Source organism: Marmota flaviventris, chromosome 6, assembly GCF_047511675.1.
Source record: "Marmota flaviventris isolate mMarFla1 chromosome 6, mMarFla1.hap1, whole genome shotgun sequence".
Lineage (NCBI taxonomy): Eukaryota > Metazoa > Chordata > Mammalia > Rodentia > Sciuridae > Marmota > Marmota flaviventris.
In genome coordinates, this window is record NC_092503.1 from 47,204,671 (window position 1) to 47,231,557 (window position 26,887).

At 34.7% G+C, this 26,887-nt stretch overlaps 1 protein-coding gene across 1 annotated transcript; it reads left to right on the forward strand.

Moving 5' to 3' along the window:
• Window positions 1-11,314: 11,314 nt before the first annotated feature.
• Window positions 11,315-21,634, forward strand: LOC139706211 (amine sulfotransferase-like). The gene is made up of 4 exons (XM_071613888.1): window positions 11,315-11,405; window positions 12,225-12,319; window positions 19,231-19,417; window positions 21,408-21,634. Exons 1-4 carry the CDS (start codon window positions 11,387-11,389, stop codon window positions 21,527-21,529), a joined length of 423 nt encoding a protein of 140 aa, XP_071469989.1. The 5' UTR covers window positions 11,315-11,386; the 3' UTR covers window positions 21,530-21,634.
• The last annotated feature ends 5,253 nt before the right edge of the window (window positions 21,635-26,887 follow it).

The window sequence follows — 26,887 nt, forward strand, 5'->3', positions numbered from 1 at the left end:
AATTATCAAAAGCAGGAAATGCAACATTGATGCAGTCCTATTATATAAACTACAAATATATATTTTAAAATGTTCAGTTGTAACAACAATATCCTATAGATTTTTTTTCTGTGATAGGATCAAATGCAACATCATGCATATTTATTAATTTATTTATATTGTGGTCTTGGGTATAGAACCCAGGGGCACTGTAACACATAAGTACACCAGCAAGCTCTTCTATTTTTTATTTTGAGACAGTGTCTGACTAACCTTCCTGACTGCCCTCAATCTTGCAATCCTCCTGCCTCTGCCTCCCAAGTCACTGAAATTACAGGTGTACACCATTGTGCCAGACTATGCTTTGTATTTAATTGTCATGTCTAGCTAGTTTCCTTTATTCTCAAATCATTTCTGTCCTGCTTGCTTACTCCTTTTGGCATTGTTAAAAATAGTATATGGCATAATGGGTATTAATGAGTTTTTCTGATGTTTACTCATGATAGAATAAGGTTGAACTTTTTGACAGGAATGCCCTGAATTCAATGTGCTCTCAGTGGTCAACAGGAGAAATGTAGGTTGGCTTAATGTCAGTATTAGGGATGCTACTTTGATTAAATTGGTTAAAGTGGTGTCTATCTGGGTTTTACCTAGTAAAATGACTCTTCTGCACTTTATTACATAAAAATTAATTATTTGACAGTACATGCTTTGAATACATGTAAATAACCTTTTCCTCATTCAAGCATTCCCTCCCATTATTTCTTCTATATTTACTTCTTGATATTTCAGTCCAAAGAGATATTTTTCCTTCTCACATATTTAATCATGCCTTCATTTTTACCAGTATCCATCAGAGATATTTTATCTACAGATGTGAGGCAAATCCATCCCATCATCTGTTTCTATATAGTCTGTGAAGGAAGAATGATTTTCCTTCATGAATGGAAAAGAATTAAAATAATTTTTTTCACATAAACATTATATGAACTCTAAATTTCAGTGTAATTTCATGAAGTTTCATTTTCAAAATGTTATGGTCATTCATTTAATATGTCTCTGATCACTTTTGTATTACATAGTCAGTTTGAGCAATTGTTGCAGAAACTACACCTGGCTGTCTACATGAACATTGCTTTGCACTGTTGCCTATCGCACTACAAGTCACAGTGATGTCATTGTAACACAACAGTGCTTCATGTGGCAGGTGTTTTGTCATACCCTGGTAGTTAGTTAATGTTTTAAAATCACCAGTGCATACTCAGTGTGTAAAAGCTAGAAGAGAAAGGTGTATTATGAATATTTTTAAGGAAACACGGAGTGTGGATTACCTCTTATTAAGGAAGTTGGCAAAGCACCCATTTGGCTACCAAATGCTAAAGAACATAGTGTATATCACCATTATCAGATTAAGCAATCATCACAATATTCCCAAGTCACAAGAAAGAAATGTTTAGAAACATTTAGAAGCTTAAAACCCATCAAATTCCAAATTCTTAGTTTTGCAAATATTTCAACACAGGCTACTAAAGTTATTGAAAGTGTTATATTTTTTGCTCCATTTAAGATTTTATACGTGTTCCACATCTGATAGGATGGGACAAAATATTAAACATGGTTTCATAGATTCAACATCAGAAAATAGTCTGCCCTGCTTGACTATCAAATGAATCACTAAGATGTTGACTTTGATTACAGATTCATTTTTATTTTTATTTTTATTTTTTATTTTTTTGGTAAAAAAAATTTAATGAGATTTAATGGGTGAGGCCTACTAAAGAGTCTAGTCTTTGGAAAGAGGATATAGTAATACTTTTTAAGTGCATGTTTTTTTCCAAAAAAAAAAAAAAAGGAAAAATGAAAATGATGCTGTAAACAAACTTCTCAGTGTTCATTTGTGAGTCAAGCAAGGTAGGCTGTTTCCTGCTGTTCATTCAAGTAAATGAACTTTGATTAAAGCAGTTGAACACATGTGCCCAGAGAAAATAAAGTTGCCTAACATCACACTCCCCTTCCAAAATGAGTGCACTCTAATTTTACTACACATGTATTGACAAGAACTGTTATAAATTAGTGTTATCTTTGCATCTGTTAGAAAAAATTAGGGACTTTTTTCTTTCTTGTTGATAACATCTGAATACTATTTTGTTCTTGCCCCTTGTCCTGAAAGGCCTAAAACTTTTAATGTATGTCTCAGCCAGTAAGGTTTGTCTTACCTTTATATAAACTCACATTTCCTTATTGTACTGAAAAGGTTGTGATCTATTCTATGATTATGTATTGCAAAATTCGAATTGTTCTTGAAGTGGTCAGATGTGATACCTGCAAGCTGGCTCTGGTGTCCTTTTGACTTTTTCATTATTCTTTGTGTAAATCTTTACACTGTGGTACAAGATGTCCCACATCTATCCTTTACTGCCCCACCTCTGCACTCAGCCATTGCTCTGGATTCCTCTCAGGCCGCCTTACTTGCTAGATGCACATAACATCTAGCAAGAAGGGAAGAAGGGAATCAAAATGCTGCCTCTGCTCATGGAAGCAGCTGTCTTATTCACTTGGCTGTTATTACTGACTGGTCTAGATGTCTCACAGCTGATAATTATTGGGAGTCAGGGAGAAAAAGAGGGAAGAGAGGAAGGCAAAAGATTCCAAGAACCTCAAAAGACCCCCTTATACATTCGGTTCATTAAAATTTGTATAATAAAAGAAATTCTTATTGAGCCTGTCATAATAATAAATAGAATACTCCTATTGATTTCTACTTTTCATGCTGTATTTATTTTCACAAAATGGACTATTTTAGAAACTCTAATTTGACAAATATCATGAGGAATAAGAGACAGGTTTAATATTTATAAACTGAAATTAGCCTCAGATTACACACTACTTTCTAACCAGAAGGAATTTTATTTTGAAAAGATTCAAGATCTCTCCTAGGTTCAAATTCTGTATGTAGTGGGAACTTGAAAATCAATCATTAGATAATCATTATCTAAGAGCAGATTTTATGAGCAACAAAAGACTGAGGAATGACTCAATTTTCCATGAGAAATGTTAGAAAGACCTGAGATGAATCATAGTTATTTGTGGAAAACAAAAAGCTAACATCTATCATTAAAATGAATAAAGGCACATTGATTAGAAAAGGCAAACTCTATGTGCACTGGAAAACAAATTTATGTTCTTTTCGAGTTTATATAACCCACTTGTAAGTTTATATAACCCCTAGAGCCTTCTGTAGCCACTGCCAGTCAAACAACAGAAGAAACAAACTGGGTGAGATTATGCAAGGAAAGATCTTAAGAATGATCACCAGCCCCTGAGATGGGCTGGAAAGACAGACTTAACCATCATTCAGGTACAAGGAAGCTGTCCTTGAAGATTTCGAATGTGTTTTTTTGTTTGTTTCATAATTGCTGTAATTCAGTAAATGTGCCCTCTCTTATTCTGAAATTTTTAAAGTATCTCCAAAGGTTTGATCCCTTTAAAAAAAAACCTGGGATAACCTGATATGCTTTCCACAGTGTCAACAAAATCTTACCCAATTTATAAGAGCTGAGTTACTCAGTCAGGTTCTAGAACACTACTCACTGGCCAAAACAAACTCCATAGGACTATTTATTCCTCAGTGACAGAGCAGTTCCTGTCAGCTTAAAATTTTTGTGAGAGCTGGTTTTCCTTCAGCAGCTGATCTCAACAGTGAGTAACAGAATAGTTTCTGAGCCATTGTCAATTCTCATCCTGTTTTGCATGAGAGACAAATATCTGTATTGACCTCCTTTTCTCCATAATTATCTATGAACACCCTCACCCCTTTTCTTTCGGACTTCCATGAAGGAATAAGAAGGAGACACAGAAAGGCTTGCTACTTACACAATTTCCTTCTCCTACATGCATCAAAGACATGCAAACTATACTGGGTAGCCAGACGGCACCTACCTGAATCCTCTTCACATGCAGCTTTTTCCTTTGCTTCTGTGATACCAGAGCTCTCAAAATTTTCTCTCCCCTCAGACTGACAGTTGAGTGACTAAATAGAAGAATTCGGAATGTTTGTAGATGCTGCCTGATGCTCTTTCTCATCACTCATAGTTTCTGGAACCCTTTGTGAAATTTCAAAGGGTGTGTGGATGGTGTTACTAGCGGTTAGGAAGGATGTGGTAGGGATCACACTTCACTTTTGGCTTTCTCCTCAACTTATATCTCCTACTATGCGCTTCTCCGTTTATCCATGTGATGCAGTATAAATTCTCCCTCACTACAATTTGAAGGCTGAATTCTCCAAGGTTTTTCCTAGGAAATGCAGGATGTCAATATCAAAATAGCTCTCCATCTGCCTGCATTGAAAACAATCTTTTGATGCATCAGCCCAGCTCTTCTGTCCCCAGGACTCAATATTTCATGTTTCCTAGATGTCAACTTAATGAGGGGAAACCTCTAGCAGCTTAGTAGGGCCTTAATTTTATCTTTCATTTGGTAGCCAAGAAACCAGTCATGAAGGCATCACCCAGGTGAGTCTAACATTAATCATTTTCTGTTCTTATTCTGGAAAAGACTAAACTCTGAATTCCTCCTATTGATCAGTTAACTTGGATTGTTTGTAAAGAACTCAATGTTATTTCTTGACATACAATTTAAACAAAGCCATATTTGCAGCTTTTTAGCAAATTCAGTTTCTTGGCATGCACAGAATTAAAAAAAAAAACCTGAAATCTATATTGATTCTAAATCTACTATTAGAACTTATGGGATTGTCTCAATCATGTAACCTTCAAGAAAAGATTTCTCAGGAAGAGCAAATAGAAATGCTTGGCTGGTCTGAATTTTGTAGGTATTTTGACCATGGAAATATACATGGAAGCATTCCTCTTGTGAGCACACTCAGAGAGGGTAACTGGAACTCTGTTTCCCACCCTTAGAATGCCCTGAAATTTCTCCTAGGAACTAGTAAGATAATGAATACATGTGCAATGTATAGCTGCTGTGGCAATGCCCCTAGAGTCTTATTAGCCTAGACCTTGATCTCAGGCACACAGCTCCTGGGACAAACACAATGTTTCACTGAGCCTAAACCTCTCCACATAACAATAACTTTATACAGTGGACTTTCTTGAGAGCTACATAAAACACCTAACATTGCACATTGCAATTTAGTATGTAGCTGAGGATTAGCTGCATAATGTTGCTAAGTCTGTAATACAATGAACAATATGTACTAATGATGCCAATGACCTGAAGTAACCTATGGATATAAATAAATATATATGGCAGCTTGGCCATTCTGCCATCTTTCCTCCCTTTGCATCTTGCCTCTATGTCTCCCTTTTTGTTCTCATTACAAAATTTTAATTATATTTGTCTTTACATTGTTTGCTTTCCATTTTTGTTTTAGTTTATTATTGAGATTCATATGATTTCTGATTTTAAAATCTCCTACTGTAAACTAGGATAACTTTCATGAAGTAACTTGTAACTACGAGGGCAGCATTTCTGAAGTAACAACAATTTAAAGAGCAAAGCATTTTCATTTTTCACTTTCAACAGCATCTCAGATCCCTAATTCAGAAGTTTCTTTCAGACGCAATGAGTTATGCATACTCTAGAAAAACATTAGAAATAAAAGAATATCCATTGAAGAATTTCTTATTTCTACAACAATCAAAAAATATAAGCAATAAAAATGTAAAACACTAAGAATTTCTGGATAAAAATTATGAATTCTCTGGCCAAATTATCCCTTCTCCAATCTTTCCAGTTCAGCTAGCTGGACAAGTTTAAATAATTTGGTTGACTTCTCTGAGTTAATTCCTCTTCTCTATGTTGAGGATCATGGTATCTGTTCCTCATGGACCTTTAAGAAGAGTTGTCTCACTTTTCAGCATTTCTGCTGCCTCATCTTTAAAACACTGATGCTAGCAACACAGCAATGTTGGTGTTTTGTGAAGTTTTAAATCATTCATATATGTGCTGTGGTTAGTGTCATTAATATGTTCATACACATCAGTCATTGCAATAGTGCTAGGCATATATTGACCACTCAATAACTATTATTCACTTCTAAAATAACTTGATATTATATGTTTGCACTTGTAGGTGAAAAATTATGGACAACACAGAGGAATACTTATTTGAATTTAAAGGCTACAATTTTGAAAGGTCTTTAGTTAAAATGCATATAGTACGAAGTGCAGATGATTTTGAAATTAGAGATGATGATGTCTTCATAGTTACCTATCCAAAATCTGGTAAGTGTAAAGAGTGGCCTCATGAGAGTAGATTTTTCCAAAGTTTGGTATGTGTGTGTGTGTGTGTGTGTGTGTGTGTGTGTGATTGTGTCTCTGTGTATGTAAATGTGCTCAGACATCAACAGCAGCCTGACCTACATTTATATATCCATTAGGAATCAGAAAAAAAGTTAGCTAAATCTCAAATCTATACTACCAAAGCTCATTTGCAATAGATATATTGTCAATTCTGTTAAATATATATATATATATATATATATATATATATATATATATATATATATATATATATATATATTTCTTTATATATATATATATATATAAAGAAACCAAATACTGAGCCATGAGCAGGTACTGGGTAAAGGCTGACCTGTTGGCTTGGTCTGTTGGACAGACCTGAGACAGTCCAAACTCATCTTTTCTCTAATTTGTAAATGCTTCCTGAGTTGGAAGATTTATCTTCCATAATTATACATGTTTTAAGATGTTTCATTTTCTTGAGAAGTATTCCATGTCAGCTGAGTTCCACTGAAGATTCTCAAAAACGTTTTCAACCAGTAAGTTCTACTAGAAAATGAAATAAGAATGATTTTGAGATTTGTGAAGATAATCATTACAAAGAAGTGGTAAAACACAATCCTGTTGGGCTAAACAAGTACTAATAATAGTAATAGTGACTTCTACTTCAGCAGGGCGGGATGCTTGGCTTGGTTTGAGTTTTTAGAGTGGCCCATGCAGACTAAGGAGTAAAGCTGTAGTTATTAAGATTTTACATACAATGTTTTGCTTATTTATAGTGTGGTTTCCCCAGAACACCACAAAGAAGTTGATCATACATGATTAGGCCAAACAAGTGAATAAAATGATATATATATATATATATATATATATATATATATATATATATATATATACACACTCATGTCAAGTTCTGCTATTTCCTGACATCCTTGGATGCTTAAATAGTTTACAAAACCACCTTACATGGTAAAGAGAAAAGGAGGGGAAAGTGAACTCGCTATAATTTTGTTAATTTGTCTATAATTCTAAAGGGTAAAGTTCTGAAAAAGGAATTTCATGAAAGAAAAACAGGTACCCACAAAATATAGTCAAAAGGGACTCAGTAACCAATAACATATTGTAAGAAAGTACAGAAGGAATAAGCTCGAAGACTCCAAACAGAAAGAAATGACACAGAGAAGGAAATGCTAATTTCCCTGATGTGATAGTACAGGGTGTATGCATGTGTGGAATACCACACTCTACCCCATCAATATGTAGAATTATTATAAGTTAAGGAAAAAGTTAAAAACACGAAAAAGGACCTAACATGGAGCAGGAAACAGAGAAGGAGAGGCAGAATTAATCTAAATCATTACTATCATGGAATCAGAACAAACACAGCTCTTCAAGTGACAAAGGAATTTAGAGTCTTTGATTTTATCTTTATTAACTTTAAAGTTTCATAGAGACAAAAATGAAAGTTGGACAAAGTTGTTAGCATACTTAGAGTGTTTAAAAGAAAAGAAAGCTCAAATGATTATGGTGAATGACACTATTGTTGAGTTAATTTTTAATGACTAATTGAGTTTGAAAACAAGATGATTTATTTTTTCAGGTACCATCTGGACTCAGCAGATACTAAGCTTGATTTATTTTGAGGGGCATCGTAACAGAACCGAAGACATCAAAACAATAGATAGAGCTCCCTTCTTTGAATACAATAATCATAATTTGGACTTTACCAAAATACCATCCCCTCGAATCTTCAGTTCTCATCTTCCATATTATTTAGTTCCAAAAGGTCTGAAGAACAAAAAAGCTAAAGTATGTCATAGAGCTTAGTCTCTCTCTCTCTCTCTTTTTTTTTTTTGCAAAAGCAAAATAACCTGCTTTAAGTAGATTCCCCAAATTATGTTTAGGATATTGCCTTCCACAATAAAAATATATGAATGTCCTAAAAACTATGCCTGTAATAAGCAATTGTGGATATAATTTGCAATTTATTCTATAGCATATAACAAAAATTCTTTCACATTGGCCATAAAATGCCATTCTTTTTTATGATTTCATAGAATTTTATTGTGTGGCTTTGCAATAATTAATGTGTATTTGATGGACAGATAAGTTTCAGCCAATGGATGTCTTGTGTTGTCATAAACATTCCTATAAAGACTTGCACTTTATTTCTCATGCCATGTTTCAATTAATGTGAAGTTTTCAAATTAAAATGTCTAATATTTTAAGTGTTGACAGGGATTACCTACCTGCTTTTTATAATATATGAATCATACTTCATCAAATACCATGTAGGAATGCCTCTGTCCTCACATGCTTACTAATAATGGGAATTTTCAAATTTGCCTAATATGCTAAGTAAGAAAGTAATCTCATTTTTGAGCGAATTTCACTTTCAATTTTAATAAGATTATCTTTTTATATATTTTATAGGCCTTTAAATATCCTTTTTATTTTTTGCCCCTGTGTCTTTAGGTTGTCTTATTTACTGTTTTGTGGAATATTTACTTGGGGCAGTCTTCCCCTTTAAAAAGAAAAGACTTTTCTGAAAAACGGCTTAAAACTTTTAACCTTATGTAACCCAACTGTTAATACTTCTTTCCTGACTTCTGGTTCTGGTGATTTACTAAGAAAACACAACACCAACAACAAAGATTATGTAAATACCCTCCTAGCTAACATTATTTTTAACCTTTTTGGGGGAGGTACATGGGCTTGAACTCAGGATCACTCAACCACTGAGCCACATCCCCGGCCCTATTTTGTATTTTATTGAGAGACAGGGTTTCATTCTTTCATTTCATTTCTGTGGTTATATATTTTCAGCACCTCTCTTTTTGAGGCTGGCTCTGAACTTGTGATCCTCCTGTCTCAGCCTCCCAAGTAGCTGGGACTACAGACTTGAGTCACCAAGCCTGGCTATATTAAAACCTTCTTAGGATTATAAATTAAATCTTATACTACTTATTATATGAGATATGAATATTGCATTATACTTGTCCCAAGAGATACTAATTGACACAGAATATTTTCTTAAATCTTTGACTTGAGTATCTCCACTATTTTGAAGTCTATATATTGATATGCTAAATTTTCATTGTCTCTCTCTTCAGTGTGCAATCTTTATTCCAAAAATAGGTACTTCTGCTGATTATGTAGCAGTTCCTCCCTGTTTTGTACATTTTAACTGATAAGGCAAAGTTTTCTATCTACTTTTTACAATATAGCGTAGTTCCACAACGCTTATCAAATGTGGATTTTAATTTAAGAGAGATTTTTTTCTGGGAAAACAAACATTGCAATATACCAACATTCTTGGAGCTTCATTCTATGTCTCTATTTTATCAGGTCTACTTTAATACCATCAATATGTACCTTTTATTATTCTTTTTACCCACTTGTAGATATTTAACATTGAAAAAAGTATAACTTTTTAATAATCTCGTCAATTTACTCCAATTTTGTGGTTATATATTTGCATTCATGCTGCAAAGATAAAAATTTTATATTCTCTTATTTTTAGAGTTTTCAGGATATAACGAGTTTTCTATTTTACTAGGTTTTCACCCTCTGAGGAACTAGCTTTTTTTCTGGATGTATACTTTCATTTTAATTATTATCTCATTTTAGTATATGTCTTTCTATCTTCTTTAATTAAATGTTCAGTTTACCTATTTCCAGTGTTTATATTTGTCAATATTAACATTTTAAAATGAATATCACTTTTAGTATAACTATGGATATGATTTTGTTAATGTTTAAAACTCTGTTATTTCAGTTTTACTTTTATAATTGGTTTCAGCTCTCTTGAGACTTTTTTAGTTTAAAAGTGTTTGTATAGTTTTCTATCATGGGCAATGATGTTTACATATTCTAATTTTTGGATTTTATTTAAAAGTTAATTGTCAATTGCATGATCAGTTTTCAAACATGTAATATGTTTCATACATGAGAAAAGGAGATAAACTTTCTGTGTTGGGTACTTATACAAATTTTAAAAACTAAATGAAATAAAATTTTAATAATCAATTTTATAAATTTATTTTTGCTTTTATTGTTATGTTAAAGACAGTTCTCTGTAAGTGTTCTACTATGATTGTGGCTAAATCAAAATACTTACAGATTTACTGGAACTTTTCCATTGAAGTTTTTCTATTATGATCATCAGTGGACAAAGGTTCCTTTTCTGTTGGTCTTTGAAAACAAATTATGGGCCATCATGTTAAATCATTTGGCCTACAATTTTACTTAATTTCATTTTGTTCCTTATTCTCTAAATCTCTGGGATTTTGCCACATGCTCTTGTTTGTTCTTGATTTGAAATGCCATTTTCACTGCTGCATAATATAACTTCTGAAAGTAGTTCTATCAGATCTGTACTTTCTCTTCATAGAAAAATTAGAATATTCCAGCATTTGCATATCACTACTTGCTGCTATGAATGTTCTTGAGAATGGCCTTTGGGCACATATGCAGGAATTTTCCTATAATATACATCCAAGAAGGGAACTGCAAAGCCAAAAGTACAAGGATTTTCAGTTCTATGGGATGGGGACTATATTTTCTTAAGAAAGCAGGTGTATCAGTTCCTGCTAAATTGCTAATGGACATGTTTTGACTTCCTCCTAGTAATGATACATATCAGACTTTTAAATTTTTTCAATGTGTTATTTATGAAGAGGTATGCTAAAGTGATCTTAACCTACATGTCCATACTCACTAATGAGATTAAGCCTGTTTTGATAGGTTATTGACAATAATTATTGTGTATTCTGTGAAAGGCCTTTTTTTGGTTCAACTTTTCATTAGTGGTATTTTCATATTAATTTTTTTATACAGTTTCTGTCCTATAAGTAAAAGAATTTATTTCAACACTTTTTGTAATAGAGAAAAATTGGGGGAACACCTAATTTTCCATGACTAGAAGAATGGATTAAGATGATTATGATTCATTCAGCTAATGAATATGATGCAACTGTTAAAAACTTGAAATAATATGCTGGAATTGTTAATATTATTTCTAATTCTTCCTGCAGATTCTTTATATCTACAGAAATCCTAAAGATGTTTTGGTTTCCTTTTTTCATTATTCAAATTGGGTGGCTATATTAAAGAATTCTGAAACTTTTGAGAATTATATAAAAATGTTTCTAGATGGACAAGGTAACTATGAGTTTATTTATCAAGAAACTTAGGAAAGATATGTAGAGAGATGGAAAAGGGCAATTGTACAATGCATGCTCTTGAGTAGTTACTATGACATATCAACTTAGTCTGCCACCCAGTGGCGTTTCCATTCCTTGCCAGGACCATGTGGGTTTTGTCAAGTTTTCAAAGGCATGTTGTTTGGAAAATATTTTGACCAGTCCATAAGAGGCTTACACGTATTCTATCAATTTAAACTAGCTACAAATATAATTAAAACAATACATTCCAGAATCACTAATGATCAGGGTGTTTGTGTACTCTCTCCTGGACCTGTGGTAAGCCTTCTAGGGCCATGGTGGAGTTTATCACTCCACTACTGATGAGGATTGAAGGTTGCAAGGGACTTGTAGTGAGAAGTATCAGGATCTCACTCATTTAAAGATTACATTCAGGTTTTGTCTCATTGTAAACAGGTAGCTTTGCTATCCAGAAATCTTAGAGAATGAGAAGAAAAATGGACATGTGTGTTTTCTGGTGGATATAGGAAAGTGGAGGAAATTGCTTTAAAGAAATCTGATTTAAACTTAGACCCAGGGGCTTTCTCATTTCTTCATTGCTGCCTTCCTACATCCATAAAGTCACTTTTCATGATCACTTCTCTATGAAAACCATGATTGTTCCCCTAAGCAGTAATCATTTCAAAACAGTAATATAGATGTTCAGTGGTTGGGGCCTTTATTTTTGTTTTTGTGACCATAAGGAGGAAAAGACAGAATACTTTGCTATTCAATAAGTGCAACATCTTTACCTTCTTACTAATTATTTTTTGCACAGTGGTGGGAAGTCGTTGGTTTGATCACATAAAAGGCTGGTATGAACACAGACATGACTTCAATATTCTGTTCATGAGCTATGAAGATATGAAAAAGGTAAAATAAGAAGTATTTTTTAAAATTCTATTTTTAAACCTTTTTTCTCCTGGTTTCAGTAAAACTCATTCTCCTAGTCATTTTCATACATATTTCGTAGGCTTTTGGGGGGTAAGTGGGGGGTCTAATTTCCTGCTTATCCATTAATTATTACTGGTTTTCCTCAAGGGTGTCTTCTCACTACACACAGTCACCATGGTTATCATTTAAAAACTGTAGAAATAAAGGCAACCTCAAATATCTAGGATACCAATCTTGTAAATCATTTTTATTAATATTAATTACGTATTAATGGGTTTTGTTATCTGATTTCTATATGACCATGCAACATGCACTGATCATATACAATCTCCCTTCTTCCACTCTTACTTACCCTTCCCCCTGGACCCTTCACAGGCACTAGTATTCATGATTCTAGTTTCAGTCCATATTTGTTGTTGTTCTCACGTGTGCCTCTTGCACTACTTGTCTTTGTATGTCTGGCTTATTTTATTTAACATGATCTCCTTCAGTTCATGAATTTTGCTGGAAGATTTCATTTTTTTATATCTGAATAATAGTCCAGTGTGTGTGTGTGTGTGTGTGCACCATGTTTTCTTTATGTGTTCATCTTTGATAGACACCTAGGCTGAATCCTTATCTATTGTGAATAGTGATACAATAAACATGAACATGTGAGTTGTCTCTTCTATGGTGACTCTATTTCTTTTTGATATATACCCAGGAATGTAACAGTTGGATTATAGAGTAGTTCTGTTTTTAGTTTAGTGGGTTTTTTTTTTTTTTTTTTTTTTTTTTTTTTTTGAGGATACACCATACAACAAACTTTTTTCCATGGTACTTGTACTTAAGAAAGTTCATCAAGGAACACCATGACAATGGGGGAAGAAGCCACTTCAAAGACAGGATAATTGTTGCTATAGATGAGGGTGAGGCCTGTGAGGCATGTTCTTCCTGTTTTTTAAAGAGAATCTTCATGTGAAGTCATAGGATGCTTATATGCTGGTGAAAGTTTCAAAACTGCCTGAAAACTTTGTGTAATTCAAACACAAGATAGTTGAAATTTATTGTTCTGTGGACTCTGGTTGGTATGTGGATTCATTAATACATCATATATTCAGTTACTTCAACAATCACTGAATGATTGCTCTGTGACTGGCACTGAATCATGAGTAATAGATGACTGAATTTTTTATAAACAGAACTCATAATCTATCAGGGAAAACAGGTACTCACCAAGCTAGTATATGTAGTTCAAAAGTAATAAGTGAAATTATTAAGGAAAAGTCTAACTATAATGTCAATGTGCATATGTACTGAGAGTATCTAGTATAGTTGAAAGTGAAGGTCTTTTTTTTTCCTGAAATAAATAAATAAGAGCGAACAGAAAGAAAAGAAATGGGAGAGACTTATAAGAAAAAAGGAAAATGCATGAGACCTTTGAAGACCTAAGGGAAGAACTTGAACAATGTGGAAGAGATGAAATATTAATATAGAGGGGTTTTGTAGGAGCCAGATTTTATAAGATCTGTGGACTATGTTAATGAGAGTGATTTCTTTAAAGTTAAAAGTAGTCAAGAGCCTCTAAAAGAATTATTAAGAGGGGTAGCCATAGAATATGATTTATATTTTTGAATGTTATTCCCATTCATGAATTAAAAAGAAAAAATAGTGAGTATAACTAATCCAGTCCAGACACAGACCAGTGTGTTAATCCACTGAACATCAGTGCTTCCTTGGATTGGAGTAATGTCATTATGAATGAAGAGAATACAGAGTTTTGAGGCACAGTTAAGATGTAAAAAGAAAAGGGATTGTACAAAGTACAAATGATAAAGAGAGAGGTATCAAGGATGCTTCCTTTATTTCCAGTTGGTGCAGGTGTGCAGATAGTGGTCTCATTCGTGAAGGTGTTTAGGGCACTCTGAGGCAGGGTTGGGTTAGAGGGGGATCAGAGGAGCTTGAATATGACATTGTTTTTGACCTGTGAAGATTAAAGGGATTTAGAAGAAATCAAATGAATAGAGTGAGAAACAAATGAAAAATACAAATCAAACTCAAAAAGATTTCTGCCTTTAGATATTAATGCCATTAATTTGAACATCATCACTATAAAGAATATAATGGCAGTAGCCTGGGAGGCTGAAGCAGGAGGGTTGAGAGTTCAAAAGTAGCTTCAGCAATTTAGTGAGGCTCTAAGCAACTCAATGAGACCCTATCTCAAAATAGAATATAAAAAGGGATAGGGATGTGGTTCAGTGGTTAAGGGGCCCTGGATTCAATTCCCAATACCAAAAAGAACAAAAGAATGTATGAGAAGAATGAATGTGGATAAAATTGATTGGGGTAGGATGGAGTAAGGAAGTAAAGGAGAGAAGGAATATAGACATTGGTCAACTCAAGTTTTCCGCTTTAGAGCTCTTTCTAGAGAAACCTCACAATGTTGTCAAAAATTAGATATTCAGGGCTGGGGTGGTGGCTCAGTTGGTAGAGTGCTTGCCTAGCATGTGTCAGGAACTGGGTTCTATTTTCAGCAACGTATTTAAATAAATGAATAAAATAAAGGTCCATCAACATTCAAACAATATTTTTTTTAAAAAAACATTAGGTATTCATCAAAGTTGGAATACGTTTTGGAGTCTTCCTTTGTCTGTTGCTTCCCTTGGAAATGTCTTGGTAGTTTTACGAAACACTGCCCATGCCTGCTTCTCCAGTGATAAACCCAGCAAAATGTATAAACTCAGGGCAGTTTCTCTCAGAGGATTTTTCACATTTCTCACTTAATTAGTAGTAGTAGCCCTAGAACCTTAATGACTATGCAGGATTATTTTCTACTTTCCTGTCACAAGTAGAGTCGAGTGGTATATAATTGAACTAGAAGCAATTATAACTATAATGTTTAAAGATTCATATTTAGGTGGAAAAAGTCAAGTTAGAAGACCAATAATTCATTATCATATAATGAGGATGGAGGTTACCATTAGGGGAAGGACAAGGTTTAAAATGAGGAAAGGGTGTTTATTGGGGGATTCTGGAATGCGTGTCATTTTCATATATGTATTTTATTTTAAAATGTAAAAATTCTGGAAATACTTTATCTTAAGAGAAATGATACTCCCCTTTGGGGGGAGTCTAATATGAGAGATTTAATCATTCCCATCCTGTTATCTTTTCCTTCAACATATTGGAACTGGCTGATGCCTCTAGGAAAGAGATGCATATATACCTGAAGGGTGTGGGGCAGTTGTCTTTGGAGACCCCACAAATACAGTGGTAAAGAAGAGAGCTGCCCGTTGTGTTACATGAAAAACCATTTTGTGGAATATGGCTCAGAATTTTGGATAGTAATTGGTAGTAGAATTAGGGAATGGCTGGTGTTCTGAAGAACTGGCCAAAGTACAAGACTGTAGCAAGACCTAGAAAATAATCTCTGAATCTATGTTATGGTTTAATTATGACTTGTCCCCCAAAAGATCATATGTGAGACTATGAAAGAAAAGTTTAGGGATGATATATGATAGGATGATAAAAGGCCTGATCTAATCAGGGCATTAATATCCTAAGTGGTAATTTTAGGCAGGTAGGTAGGGTAGAGCTGGAGGAGGTAGGTCATCAGGGATATCCCTTTGTGGTATAATGTCATGAGCTGATTGGAGCTCTCTCTGCTTCCTGGTGTGATGTCTTGAGTTGCTTTTCTCCACCACATTCTTCCACCGTGATATTCTGACTCACTTCAGGCCCTGTGGAATGGAGCCGGCTGTCTATGGACTGAGACCTCTGAAACCGCGAGCCACCAAAAAAACTTTGCCTCCTCTACGTTTATTCTTGTCAGGTTTTTTTGGTCACAGCAACGAAAAACCTGACTAAAACAATCTGTGTTTCATCTTCCATTAAAATTATTCACTAAAGTCTACATTTCGATTAACAAGCTGGGGGTTTATCTGATACTTTGGTTAATAATAGTTGGCTTTGAGGGAAAGACTTTAATTTTATCTCTTATTTCCTTGTATGTGACAAGTATAGCTGTTTTGAAATTCTTTCGGATAATTTCTACATTTGTAACATCGATAGTTCTATTTTATTGTCTTTTTTATGCTAGAACTTGTTCACATTTTCTTATCCCTTTGTATTCATTTATATCCTAATTTTATTATTTTTTTCTGCACCCAAGTTTGGTGTAGAAATAAGTTAATAACTGTGGTGTGGGAGACCAACCTTGCACATGACTGAGTCACACTCCTCTGCTGGGTGCTGAGGCACTCAATCACAGAAATGTGGCAGAGCTTTCCCCACCCTTCTTGGGTTCAAGGGTTGGTGTTTCGTGCATGGGTGTGTCTTGCTACAGCCCCATGGGTGAAGCTATGCTCACCTGTTCTTTTGTAATATAACCCCTTGCCCTGTTTAGGATAGAATCTTCCATGGAAGTGCCTTGTGTGTGTCCCCTTCTCTTACTCTGCCCTTGGGTGTGGCCTACCCAGGTGTCAGTAAACCTGCTGACAGTGGACATCATGAACATAGACTCAGCCCCCTGAAACCTGACCCGTTGCCTCATTTGAATAGCTTCTCCTCAATAAAAGGGGTCAGGGCATGTGCACTCTCTCTCTTCCTGCGGACCCTTAAGGTCAGAGGAGCCATCACAGCGACCCCAAAGAAAAAGGTATTTGTGTCCCTTGTGTGGTTATTTTGCACAGCCCAATTAGCCCAGTTCAACTGGAGTAACCCCTGAGCATTTTCTGTGGACCTGTTATTTTTATTCATCCTCTCACACTACATTTTTTCCCCTACAAGAATACAGCTAACATACTCAGGAAGTTAGCAAGGCCCTGTATCCTCTGTCCCCAACCTGCCAACCCATCTCCATTTCTTGTGAGCACATAGTGTATCAAGCACTTTGAAGTTCACATTTCATAGGGTTAGGGGTTTCAGGTTTCTTTAGTTGGGGGCTCATTTTTTAAAATTTTATCCAGAAAAGAAATCTTTGCTTCTTGAATTGAAAGAAAAGTTCCTTTCTCATGAAAATTGTTATAACCTCTTTGAGATACAGTTTTTCCAGTTAAAGTACTATTGCCTATAGTAATTCTGTTTAGGTTTTATCCTCCCACTGAAGTTTTTACTTGTGATAAAATATCCATGACATAAAGTATATTTTTTACTTGTGATAAAATATCCATGACATAAAATATGCCACTTTAACGACTTTGAAGCGGATACCAGGGATTGAACTCAGGGACACGCAACCACTGAGTCACATCCCCAGCCCTATTTTGTATTTTTTTAGAGACAGGGTCTCACAGAGTTGCTTAGCCCTTGCTAAATTGCTGAGGCTGGCTTTGAACTCACCATCCTTCTGCCTCTGCCTCCTGAGTCCCTGGGATTACAGGCATGAGCCACCGTTCCCAGCCTGCTTTAACCATTTTTTAAGGGAACAGTTGTGTGTCATGAAGTATGTTCATATTCTTGTGCCAACATCACCACTCTCCTACTCTAAAATGAATTCATATTGCAAAACTGAAACTCTATATTCACAAGGCTATAATCCCTCATTCTCCAGTCTCAGCTCCCTGTAGGTCTTGTAAAAAAACATTCTACTTTCTGTGTTTATGAAGTTGATTAGTCTTAGTATATCATATCAGTGGAATCATACAGTATTTGTCCTTTTTGACTGGCTCATTTAACTTAACTTACCATAATGTCTTCAGGGTTCATGCATTTGTAGCATAATGCCTTCCTTCTAAGGCTGAATAATATTCCAATGTACATATGTACTACATTGTATTTGTGTATCTCATACATATACATACATATAGATCACTTTTATATTCTGCATTGTGAATAATGATGTATGAACATGGTGTACAAATCTCTCTCTGAGACTTTAACTTTCAATATTTGGGGTACATACACAGAAGTGGATTTGTTGGGTCATATTGTAATGCTGTTTTTAGGTTCATACTATTTCCATTGCATTTGCAGCATTTTTACATTTCTACCAACATGCATAAATCTTAATTTTTCTGATTCATTGGTCTTATTGTTGTCTGATGTGGTTTATTTTTAATAATAAAAATATTGAAATAAAAATAAATAAAATATTTAAAATTTTAAAATAATAATAGCCTTCCTAATGGGTGTGAAGTGGTACCTTACTGTGGTTGATTTGCATTTCCCTAATGATTAGTGATACTGAGCATCTTTTCATGTACTTATTGGACATGTGTATATCTACTTTGAAGAAATCCTTTGCCAATTTTTAATTGGACTGATTTTTTTATTCTCGTTGATTTGTAAGAATTCTTTATGTATTCTGGGTAGTAGAACTTTTAAGATATTTGGTTTCTTATTCTACAACTTAAATTTCTTTGTTCTAATGTCTTTTTTGTTTTATTTTTTGTTTGTTTTGGTGTGTGTGTGTGTGTGTGTGTGAGTGTACTTGGGGTTTTTAATGTAAAAGATAATCTTATGCGCTAACAGGGACCACTTCATTTGCTTTATTTTCTATTTCAGTACCTTTTTTGTTTTTATTGCTTAGGTGCTGCAGCTAGTATTTCTAGTATCATGATAAATTAAAGTGGAAAAATGGAGTTGAACTTACTCCACATCTCAGATGAAAATCTTTCTCTCTTAGTTGAGTTTGCTGTTAGCTGTTCCATATAAGACTTTTTCATGTTGACGTAGATTCCTTCCATTGCAGATTTATTGAGAGTTTCATCATAAAAAGATGTTGGGTTTTGTTAAATGTTTTTTGTGCATCAATTGAGATAATCATGTCAGTTTGTTTCCCCATTCTCTTTTCATAACAAACTGCATGGTTCATATGATGACACTTCTTTGCATTCCAGCAATCAATTTCACTAGAATATGAAAATGTTGTGTGTTTGGCTGTAACTCATGCATACTCATGACTCTTTCAGGACCTCAGAAGTGCAGTGTTGAAAATCTGTAGATTTCTTGAGAAAGAACTTAGTGAAGAAGTCGTGGATACTGTTGTGAAACAGGCTTCATTTCAGAACATGAAGACTAATCCACAAGCAAATTATGATGATATTGTAAAACAGGAAATGGGAGTGAGAAACAACGAAGGAAATTTTCTGCGGAAAGGTACTATTCAGTAGTTCTTAGTAGCAAGATGTAAGCTGTCATTCAAGTCCTTGATACCTAGGAGAAATAATAAGTGCTTCCATTATGTCTCTCCAAGTAACAGTGACATTTGGAACCTAGAGAAATTAAGCATCTAATTGAGAGTAGGTCTGAAGAGGTTTTCAAGAAACCTAAGTGTTTTAGTATACAAACTGCTTAATTAATATTGCCTTATTTCTAAGTCACATGAGCCTCGTCAGGTATATTAAATGAGAAGAACAATAATCCTTATTTTCCCTTTGTTCTTCTAGAATAATCTAAGGAGTAAACTTAATGTGTGTTTTGCTGTGCTGGGAGGAGGTTTGGATTACTGTGTTACCATGTGTCATCACAAAGAGTGATATCTTATTAGTGCTATCTGCTATGAATTCAGTTACTTCAAAAAATCCTTGAAATCGTTTTTACTGTGATCTTATTACATGCTTGAAGTAGTTGTCAAGAATGAATATTATTTCCCTTGTAACTGATACCCTTTAAATTCAAAGTATTATTATTATTATTATTAGTAGTATAGTAGTACCAAGGATTGAACTCGGGGGCACTCAAGCACTAAACCACATCCCCAGCTGCTATTTGGTATTTTATTTAGAGACAGGGTCTCACACTGAGATGCTTAGAGCCTCACCCTTGCTGAGGCTGGCTTTGAACTCAACATCCTCCTGCTCAGCCTCCTGAGCTGCTGGGATTACAAGCATACAACACCACACCTGGCTTCAAATTGTTAATTTTTAATTTAATCATTTAGTGTATAAACATTCTAAACATTTCACTTCTACTTTATTCACATTTTATGTCATAATTGGCTCATAATTTACCAATAGGATGATGGATATTAATTTATGAACAATTGTATAAACATCCTATGGAAATTGCCCTAGATATTGATATATTTTTAAATTCCTTTTTTTGATGACATTTATTATAAATTCTCCCTTTTAATTCCTCAGCTACAGTAGATAAAAAGCAATTCTCATATCCCTAAGAGCTTGTTATCTTTTCCAAAGGCCAATAATAATGTCTATACATGTGAACCTGATAGCTGGAAATGCCAAGTTATTTTTCACTTAAGAAGAATGGCATAATGTAATCCCTGCGGTTCAGGAGGCTGAGGCAGAGGAATGCAAGTTCAAAGCCAGCCTCAGCAAAAACAAGGTGCTAAGCAACTCAGTGAGATCCTGGCTCTAAATAAAAAACAAAATAGAGGTGGGGAGTGGTTTAGTGGTCGAGTACCCCTGAGTTCAATCTCCGGTACTCACCCCCACGAAAAAGAATGGCATAATGATGGTTTAATCTTGTATAAAAAAAAAAGATGCAGAAAGAGAAGCTCTGGTGCTCTATATGACTTTGATTTTATAGGTTGAAAATACTTGAGTTTTGTTTTTTTTTTTTTTTTTTCAAATTGAAAAAGAAAGAAATACTTATCTTGGAGGGTTTTAGTAAGAATTATATTACAGTTGATAAATGTGGTGCACTTAGTATGAGGTTCACTTAGTATATATACAGGAGTATATATATTAAAATACTTTTTAAATTCTAATGTATTCATATCTTTATAGTTTTTTTATTCCTAAGGATCACAGAGTGGGAAAGGCTAACATATGGAGAAGTAAATTTTAAATCTCTTTACTGCATTATTTTGTTCCTAGATTCTTTATTCAATCATTCCTGTGTAAGAAAAGATGAGGTCTCCAATCCTGTGGATCTGAACAAATATTTAGCTTGGTTGAAAAGAGATTAACCCATTAATTTCCAATTTTTAAATTCTGTGAACACAATAATATTCACATATTATTAGAAAGTTAAAAAATAGGTATATTGGTTGCTCCATTTAAATTTGACAGGGGTTCCACATCTGGGACAATGGGACACATGGGTTCAAATGGTTGAGGCAGTCTTTAGCATGAAGTGTTCTTTATTCACCAAAGTGACATTCATGTTCATATCCCATTAGGTACCATTGGAGATTGGAAACATCATTTTACTGTGGAGCAGAATGAAAGATTTGACCAGATATTCCAAAGGGAAATGAAAGACTTTCCCCTCAAGTTCGTCTGGGATATAAATGAGGAGTAGAATTCTAATCAAACTATAAAAGAATCATGTAAACTCTAATCAAATGCTATACCTTAACATACATAATAATAATAACATACATAATGCCTACTACTAATTATAAAACTTCATTAACAAAATAAATAAACTATGCTTAGATCAGTTGCCATGAATTCTTTAAAATTTAAAAAAATTAGTTTTATTTTAATAATTAAAATTACAAATCAGAAATTAAAATGCTTTTGCAGCTTTGGTACCCTGCATGAAAATGGCAAAACAGGAAGCAAAAAACATGACTTGCAAATATCTTCAGAAATTATTCTGTATTGTGTATTTTCCAATACCCACAATTAAATTCAGGATCAATTAAACATTAAAAATCATTTTATTCTTGTACTTAAATTTTAATTCTTTGGTTTCGAAATCAATGTGGATATTCAAATGTGATATAGAATAAATGGAGAAGTCCTATATAAATAGGTACTTCTTTTTAATAATTTAACAGATCACAGTTTGCACTAGATGAAAAAATAGTTTTTTCAGGCTGGTCAGGATGGCATGCACTTGTAATCTCACGACCTAGGAAGCTGAGGTAAGAGGATAGCAAGTTCTAGCCAGCCTCAGCTACATACAGAGACCCTGTGTCAAAAGTTTTAGAAAAGGAAAGGAGGCTTGGGGATATAGTTCAGTAGTAGAACTCCCCTGTGGTTATTCCCCAGTACAGTAACACTACCACCACTACAACAAAGTTCTATCCATAATGTATCACTCAATAAAATTACATCACAGAAATTGAACAGTTGAATATTTAATAAAACTTTAGTAGATTTATAAGCCTTTAAGGGTAGCACCATACAAAGTCATCAAATGGAAACAACCTGTGTTACTTGGCTTTCCATTATTATAACAAAATACCTGAGATAATAAATTCATAAGAAAGGAAAAGTCCATTTTGGATCATTGTTTCAGAGTTTTCAGACACAGTCACTTGACTCAGTGGATTATGGGCTGTAGTGAAACATTATTTCATGATGGGCAGTGTGTAGTGGAGTAAAGCTCCTCCCTTCAAGGCATCTGGGAAGGAAAAAGAGAGAAAGAAGAAAAGTCTAGGGTCCTAATATTCCCCAATGGAATGGCCCTGATGACTTAACTTTCTCCATCTAGACCCGACAGGTGGTCTGCTTCCCAAGAGCACTAAGGAGTAGGGATGGAGCTTTCAACACAGGGGTCTTTTGGAGGACACTTACCCAAACCATAGCACAAACCAATATCCATGTACATCCAAATAAATAAGTAAATTGTGATATTTCACATTATGAAACAAATTATCTATAAAGAAGCATGAATTACAATTCTCTGAAAAACATACACAAGTTTAGAAATATAATATTCAGTGGAAACATGCCAGACACTTATTGCATGTTTTCTTATATGATTCGAAAAAAGGTGCAACTAATGATGGTTTTAGAAGGTGGGTGTTCACCTTCAAGGAATAATGCAGTAACTTAACAGGTAAATGAGAGCACTTCTGGGATGTTAGCATTTTTTCTTTTCCCTTGATCTTAGTACTGTTCCTTTTGGGAATATTTGTGTGACAGTGTACATAGGATTTGTATATTTTTCTGATTTTTACCATACATTTATTTGATTTATAAAATAAATAAGAAAACATTTCCAAAGAGCAGAAAAAATCTTGCAGTAATTAAATGGACAAAACATTAATTCATAGTTAGCAAAAGTTTAAAAATTAGGGAATACTCAATGATGTGCTCAGATGCAAAAAGTTCCAGAGGAAAAAAGAAAGAGAACAAAGCATTGGGCTCTTAGAGAACCACTGAAAATAAGGACTGATTATATTTTAAATGTTAATTTTAATGTTTCCTCTCAAAAATGGGTAGAAGTCTCCTAACCTTGAGAATCTTGAGAAGGGAAGGATCATGTATGTCCCCTATAGACTAAATTTGATGGATGTCATTGCAAGGATTAAAGAATATTGGGATGGGTATTGGCTCAAGCAGTAGCGCGCTCACCTGCCATGTGTGCAGCCTGGGTTCGATCTTCAGCACCACATACAAACAAAGATGTTGTGTCCGCGTATAACTAATATATATATATATATATATATATATATATATATATATATATATATATATATATATATATATATATGGCTGGGAATAGATTTCACCTCTGCTTATGCTCATGGGGAAGTTCCAGTTAAGTAGGCTGAAACCCACTGTCTCTGCAGAACCCACTGTGGAGGAGGTAAGTGGCTTTTCCTTAGTATTTGCCTGGAAGAGATTGGGAAAGGGTGAAAAAGGATTCTGTTCTGCAAGATCTCTTTACTGCCATCCACTTGTTGAGAGAGCAGACCTGTCTCACAAAAAAAATTTTTTTTTTTGTACTAGGGATTGAACTCAAGGGCACTCAATCACTGAGCTACATCTCCAGCTCCATTTTGTATTTTATTAAGAGACAGGGTCTTACTGAGTTGCTTAGTACCTTGCTGTTGCTGAGGCTGGCTTTGAATTCACGATCCTCCTGTCTCATCCTCCTGAGCTGCTGGGATGACAGACGTGTGCCACTGCGCCAGGCTCAGAAATTTTTAAAGTATGTGCCCATTGAAATTTCTGGGTATATATTGTCCTTGTATCCAGGCTTGGATATATAGAAGGGGGAACAGACAGAACTTAACACTGGGTAGCTACTGAAGTCCTTAATCTCTGGGAAATCATCTTTTTTTCCTCCATCTTTCAACATCATCTGATAGTTGCTTTGATCAGTTTCTAGTTGTAAATAATAGGAATAACAATTCAGCTATCAAGGAGGTGGAATCGTCAATGAATGAGAGAACTGAATCAAGTTGGTTGATCTCTATAGTAAGAATGGATAATGGGTGATATGTGGACATAATGTAACATTCAACACTGGGTTGAGTCTTTCATGAAGGACAATGGGCTAATTATATGAAGTTAGCAATAAAAAAGAAGGACTGTCAAACACCACTCATGAGACAGAAAATGGCCACAATTGGAAAAAAAAATACTACAAGGAGAGCATTATTTTCATAAGGAAGATAAATGTTTCCTATAATAAAAAGTTGAAGGACAGGTTCCTAGAAGATTGCTGATGTTAAAGAGTATTTGGTTGATAGTTGCCCATGATTTCAAAAGGCATAAGATATAGGGCTTCAGAAGCAGAGGAGGCGTAGAAATTTGGCCAAGTTAGAGCAAATAGGTGAAGGACAGGTTCCCAGAAGACATAGATATTATAGAATATTTGGTTGATAATTGACTATGGATTTCAAAGGGATAAGAGATAGGGTTTCAGAAGCTGGGAAAAGGTGGACTGTTGACTCAGAACAAAAAGGTAAAGGGTATGTTTCAAAAGCAAACAGAGATTTCAGAGTATTTGATTGATAATTAACAGGGATTTCAAAGGGCACAAAAGTTAGGTCTTTAGGAGACAGGGACGGGTAGAATATGCACTCAGAAAAGGTAATTTTCAAAGCTCAGTAGAGCAAAAAAGGAGTGAAGACTTCTGAGAATCTAGTTGTCTCCAAGTAACCAACAGGTAAGGGATCAAATGTGAAGTAGTGGAGAGTGGAGCTGCTGAGAGAACTGAGTGAGGAAGGGACTGTGGGAATCTTTCTTGGATCCTATAGCATCCTGGGTTCCCACTGGGGTCCTACCCATTAATGCATATTTGCCTGAAAAAAAAAAACATGGTTATTCTGAGTATAGAGAAATAACAACATCTTATATCGATTTTTCTGGTCCTAACTTGAGAGAGACCTGCTGGTGAATGGTCTCAATTAAAATGTGCATCTTTTAAGTTTTTACATGTAAGAATGGAAGCAAAGAACTAAGCATTTTTCTGAAGAAGCTAGAAAATGGGAAAAGACGATGATGTTGACAAAGATAAGAACTAAAAGTAATATTTTGAAAATGGTCTAACAATTGGAATGACAATAAATACAAGTGTTCCACATTCTTCTGTTTTTTTTTTTTTCTGAAAATGTGAAGAACAAAACCTGTTAAGCTCATTAAAATGAAAAAAAAACACAAACAGGAAATAGTATGCTATATGACCACAGATACAGAGATGATTAAATGAGACTACCTTTTGCAATACCTGTTTACTGAGCTATAATATACTGATGACATGAACCTTTTTTTCTGAGCAAATATGAATGGCCAAAATGGAAGTAAGGATAGAAAAATAGCAGGACGTGATTAAAAGGCATGGAAAATATTGAAAATATTTTATCAAAAATATTATTTTCCTTAGATTTCTGTAGCTTAGTACCACAAAACGAGTGGCTTAAAACAGTAGAAATTGGGCTGGGATACAGCTCAGTGGCAAAGCACTTGCCTCATATTCTCAAAACCCTGGGTTTGATCCCCAGTTCCATAAAAGACAAGGAAAAAAACAGTGACAATTTATCCTTTATACATTTAGAGGCTACAAGTAGAAATTCAGGCGTATACATGTGGGGCCATGTTCTCTCTGCTGCTTCTAGGGGAGAATTCTTCTGTGGTTTGGATATGGATTTTTTTCCTCAAAAGTTCATATGCTGACATCTTGATCCTCAGTATGATGGTATTAGGCTTAGTCCCATTTTGTTTAAGAGATAGAGCCTAGTAGAAGGTGTGTTAGTCAGTTTTCTATTGCTATGACAACATACCCAAGAAAAACAATTTGAAAGGTGGAAAGTTTGTTTTGGCTCACAATTTCAGAGGATTTAATCCATGTTGCTTTGGGTCTGTGACACAACAATGCATCATGGTAGGAATGCATGTTAGAGGAGGCCTGTTAACATCATGGTGACAAAGAAACAGAGAGAGAGAGAGAGAGAGAGAGAGAGAGAGAGAGAGAGAGCGAGCAGGGGTGGGGGGAGGGGCCAGGGTCTCAATAACTCCTTCAAGTGCATGCCCCAAATCATGTTTTTTCCATTAGGCCTCATCTTCGGAAGATTCACCCCCTCCCAATAGCACCACAGTCTGGAGACCAAGTGTTGAATACATGAACCTCCCAGTGGTCATTCAAGATCCAAACTACAAAGTCATGGGAGTCCACCATTCATGAATGGATTGATGCTGCCTCAGGAGGGATGGTTGTCATAAAGTGAGGCCAGTCCTTGCCTTGGCCCTTTCTATACACACCTAGGTCCATTTCTCCACTATGTTATGACTCCGCCATAGTCCCCTCACCATGATGTTGATGACATGATGCTTGCACCATACATTTACTGTAATTGTGGAGGAAACCAAGTATGAGATATTGCTTTCAAAGATACTTTAGTAAAGTTCTTTTAAAAAAGTTTCAAATTACTCACATATTCAAAAAGAAATCATAATTTCTTTTCATATGTAGTAG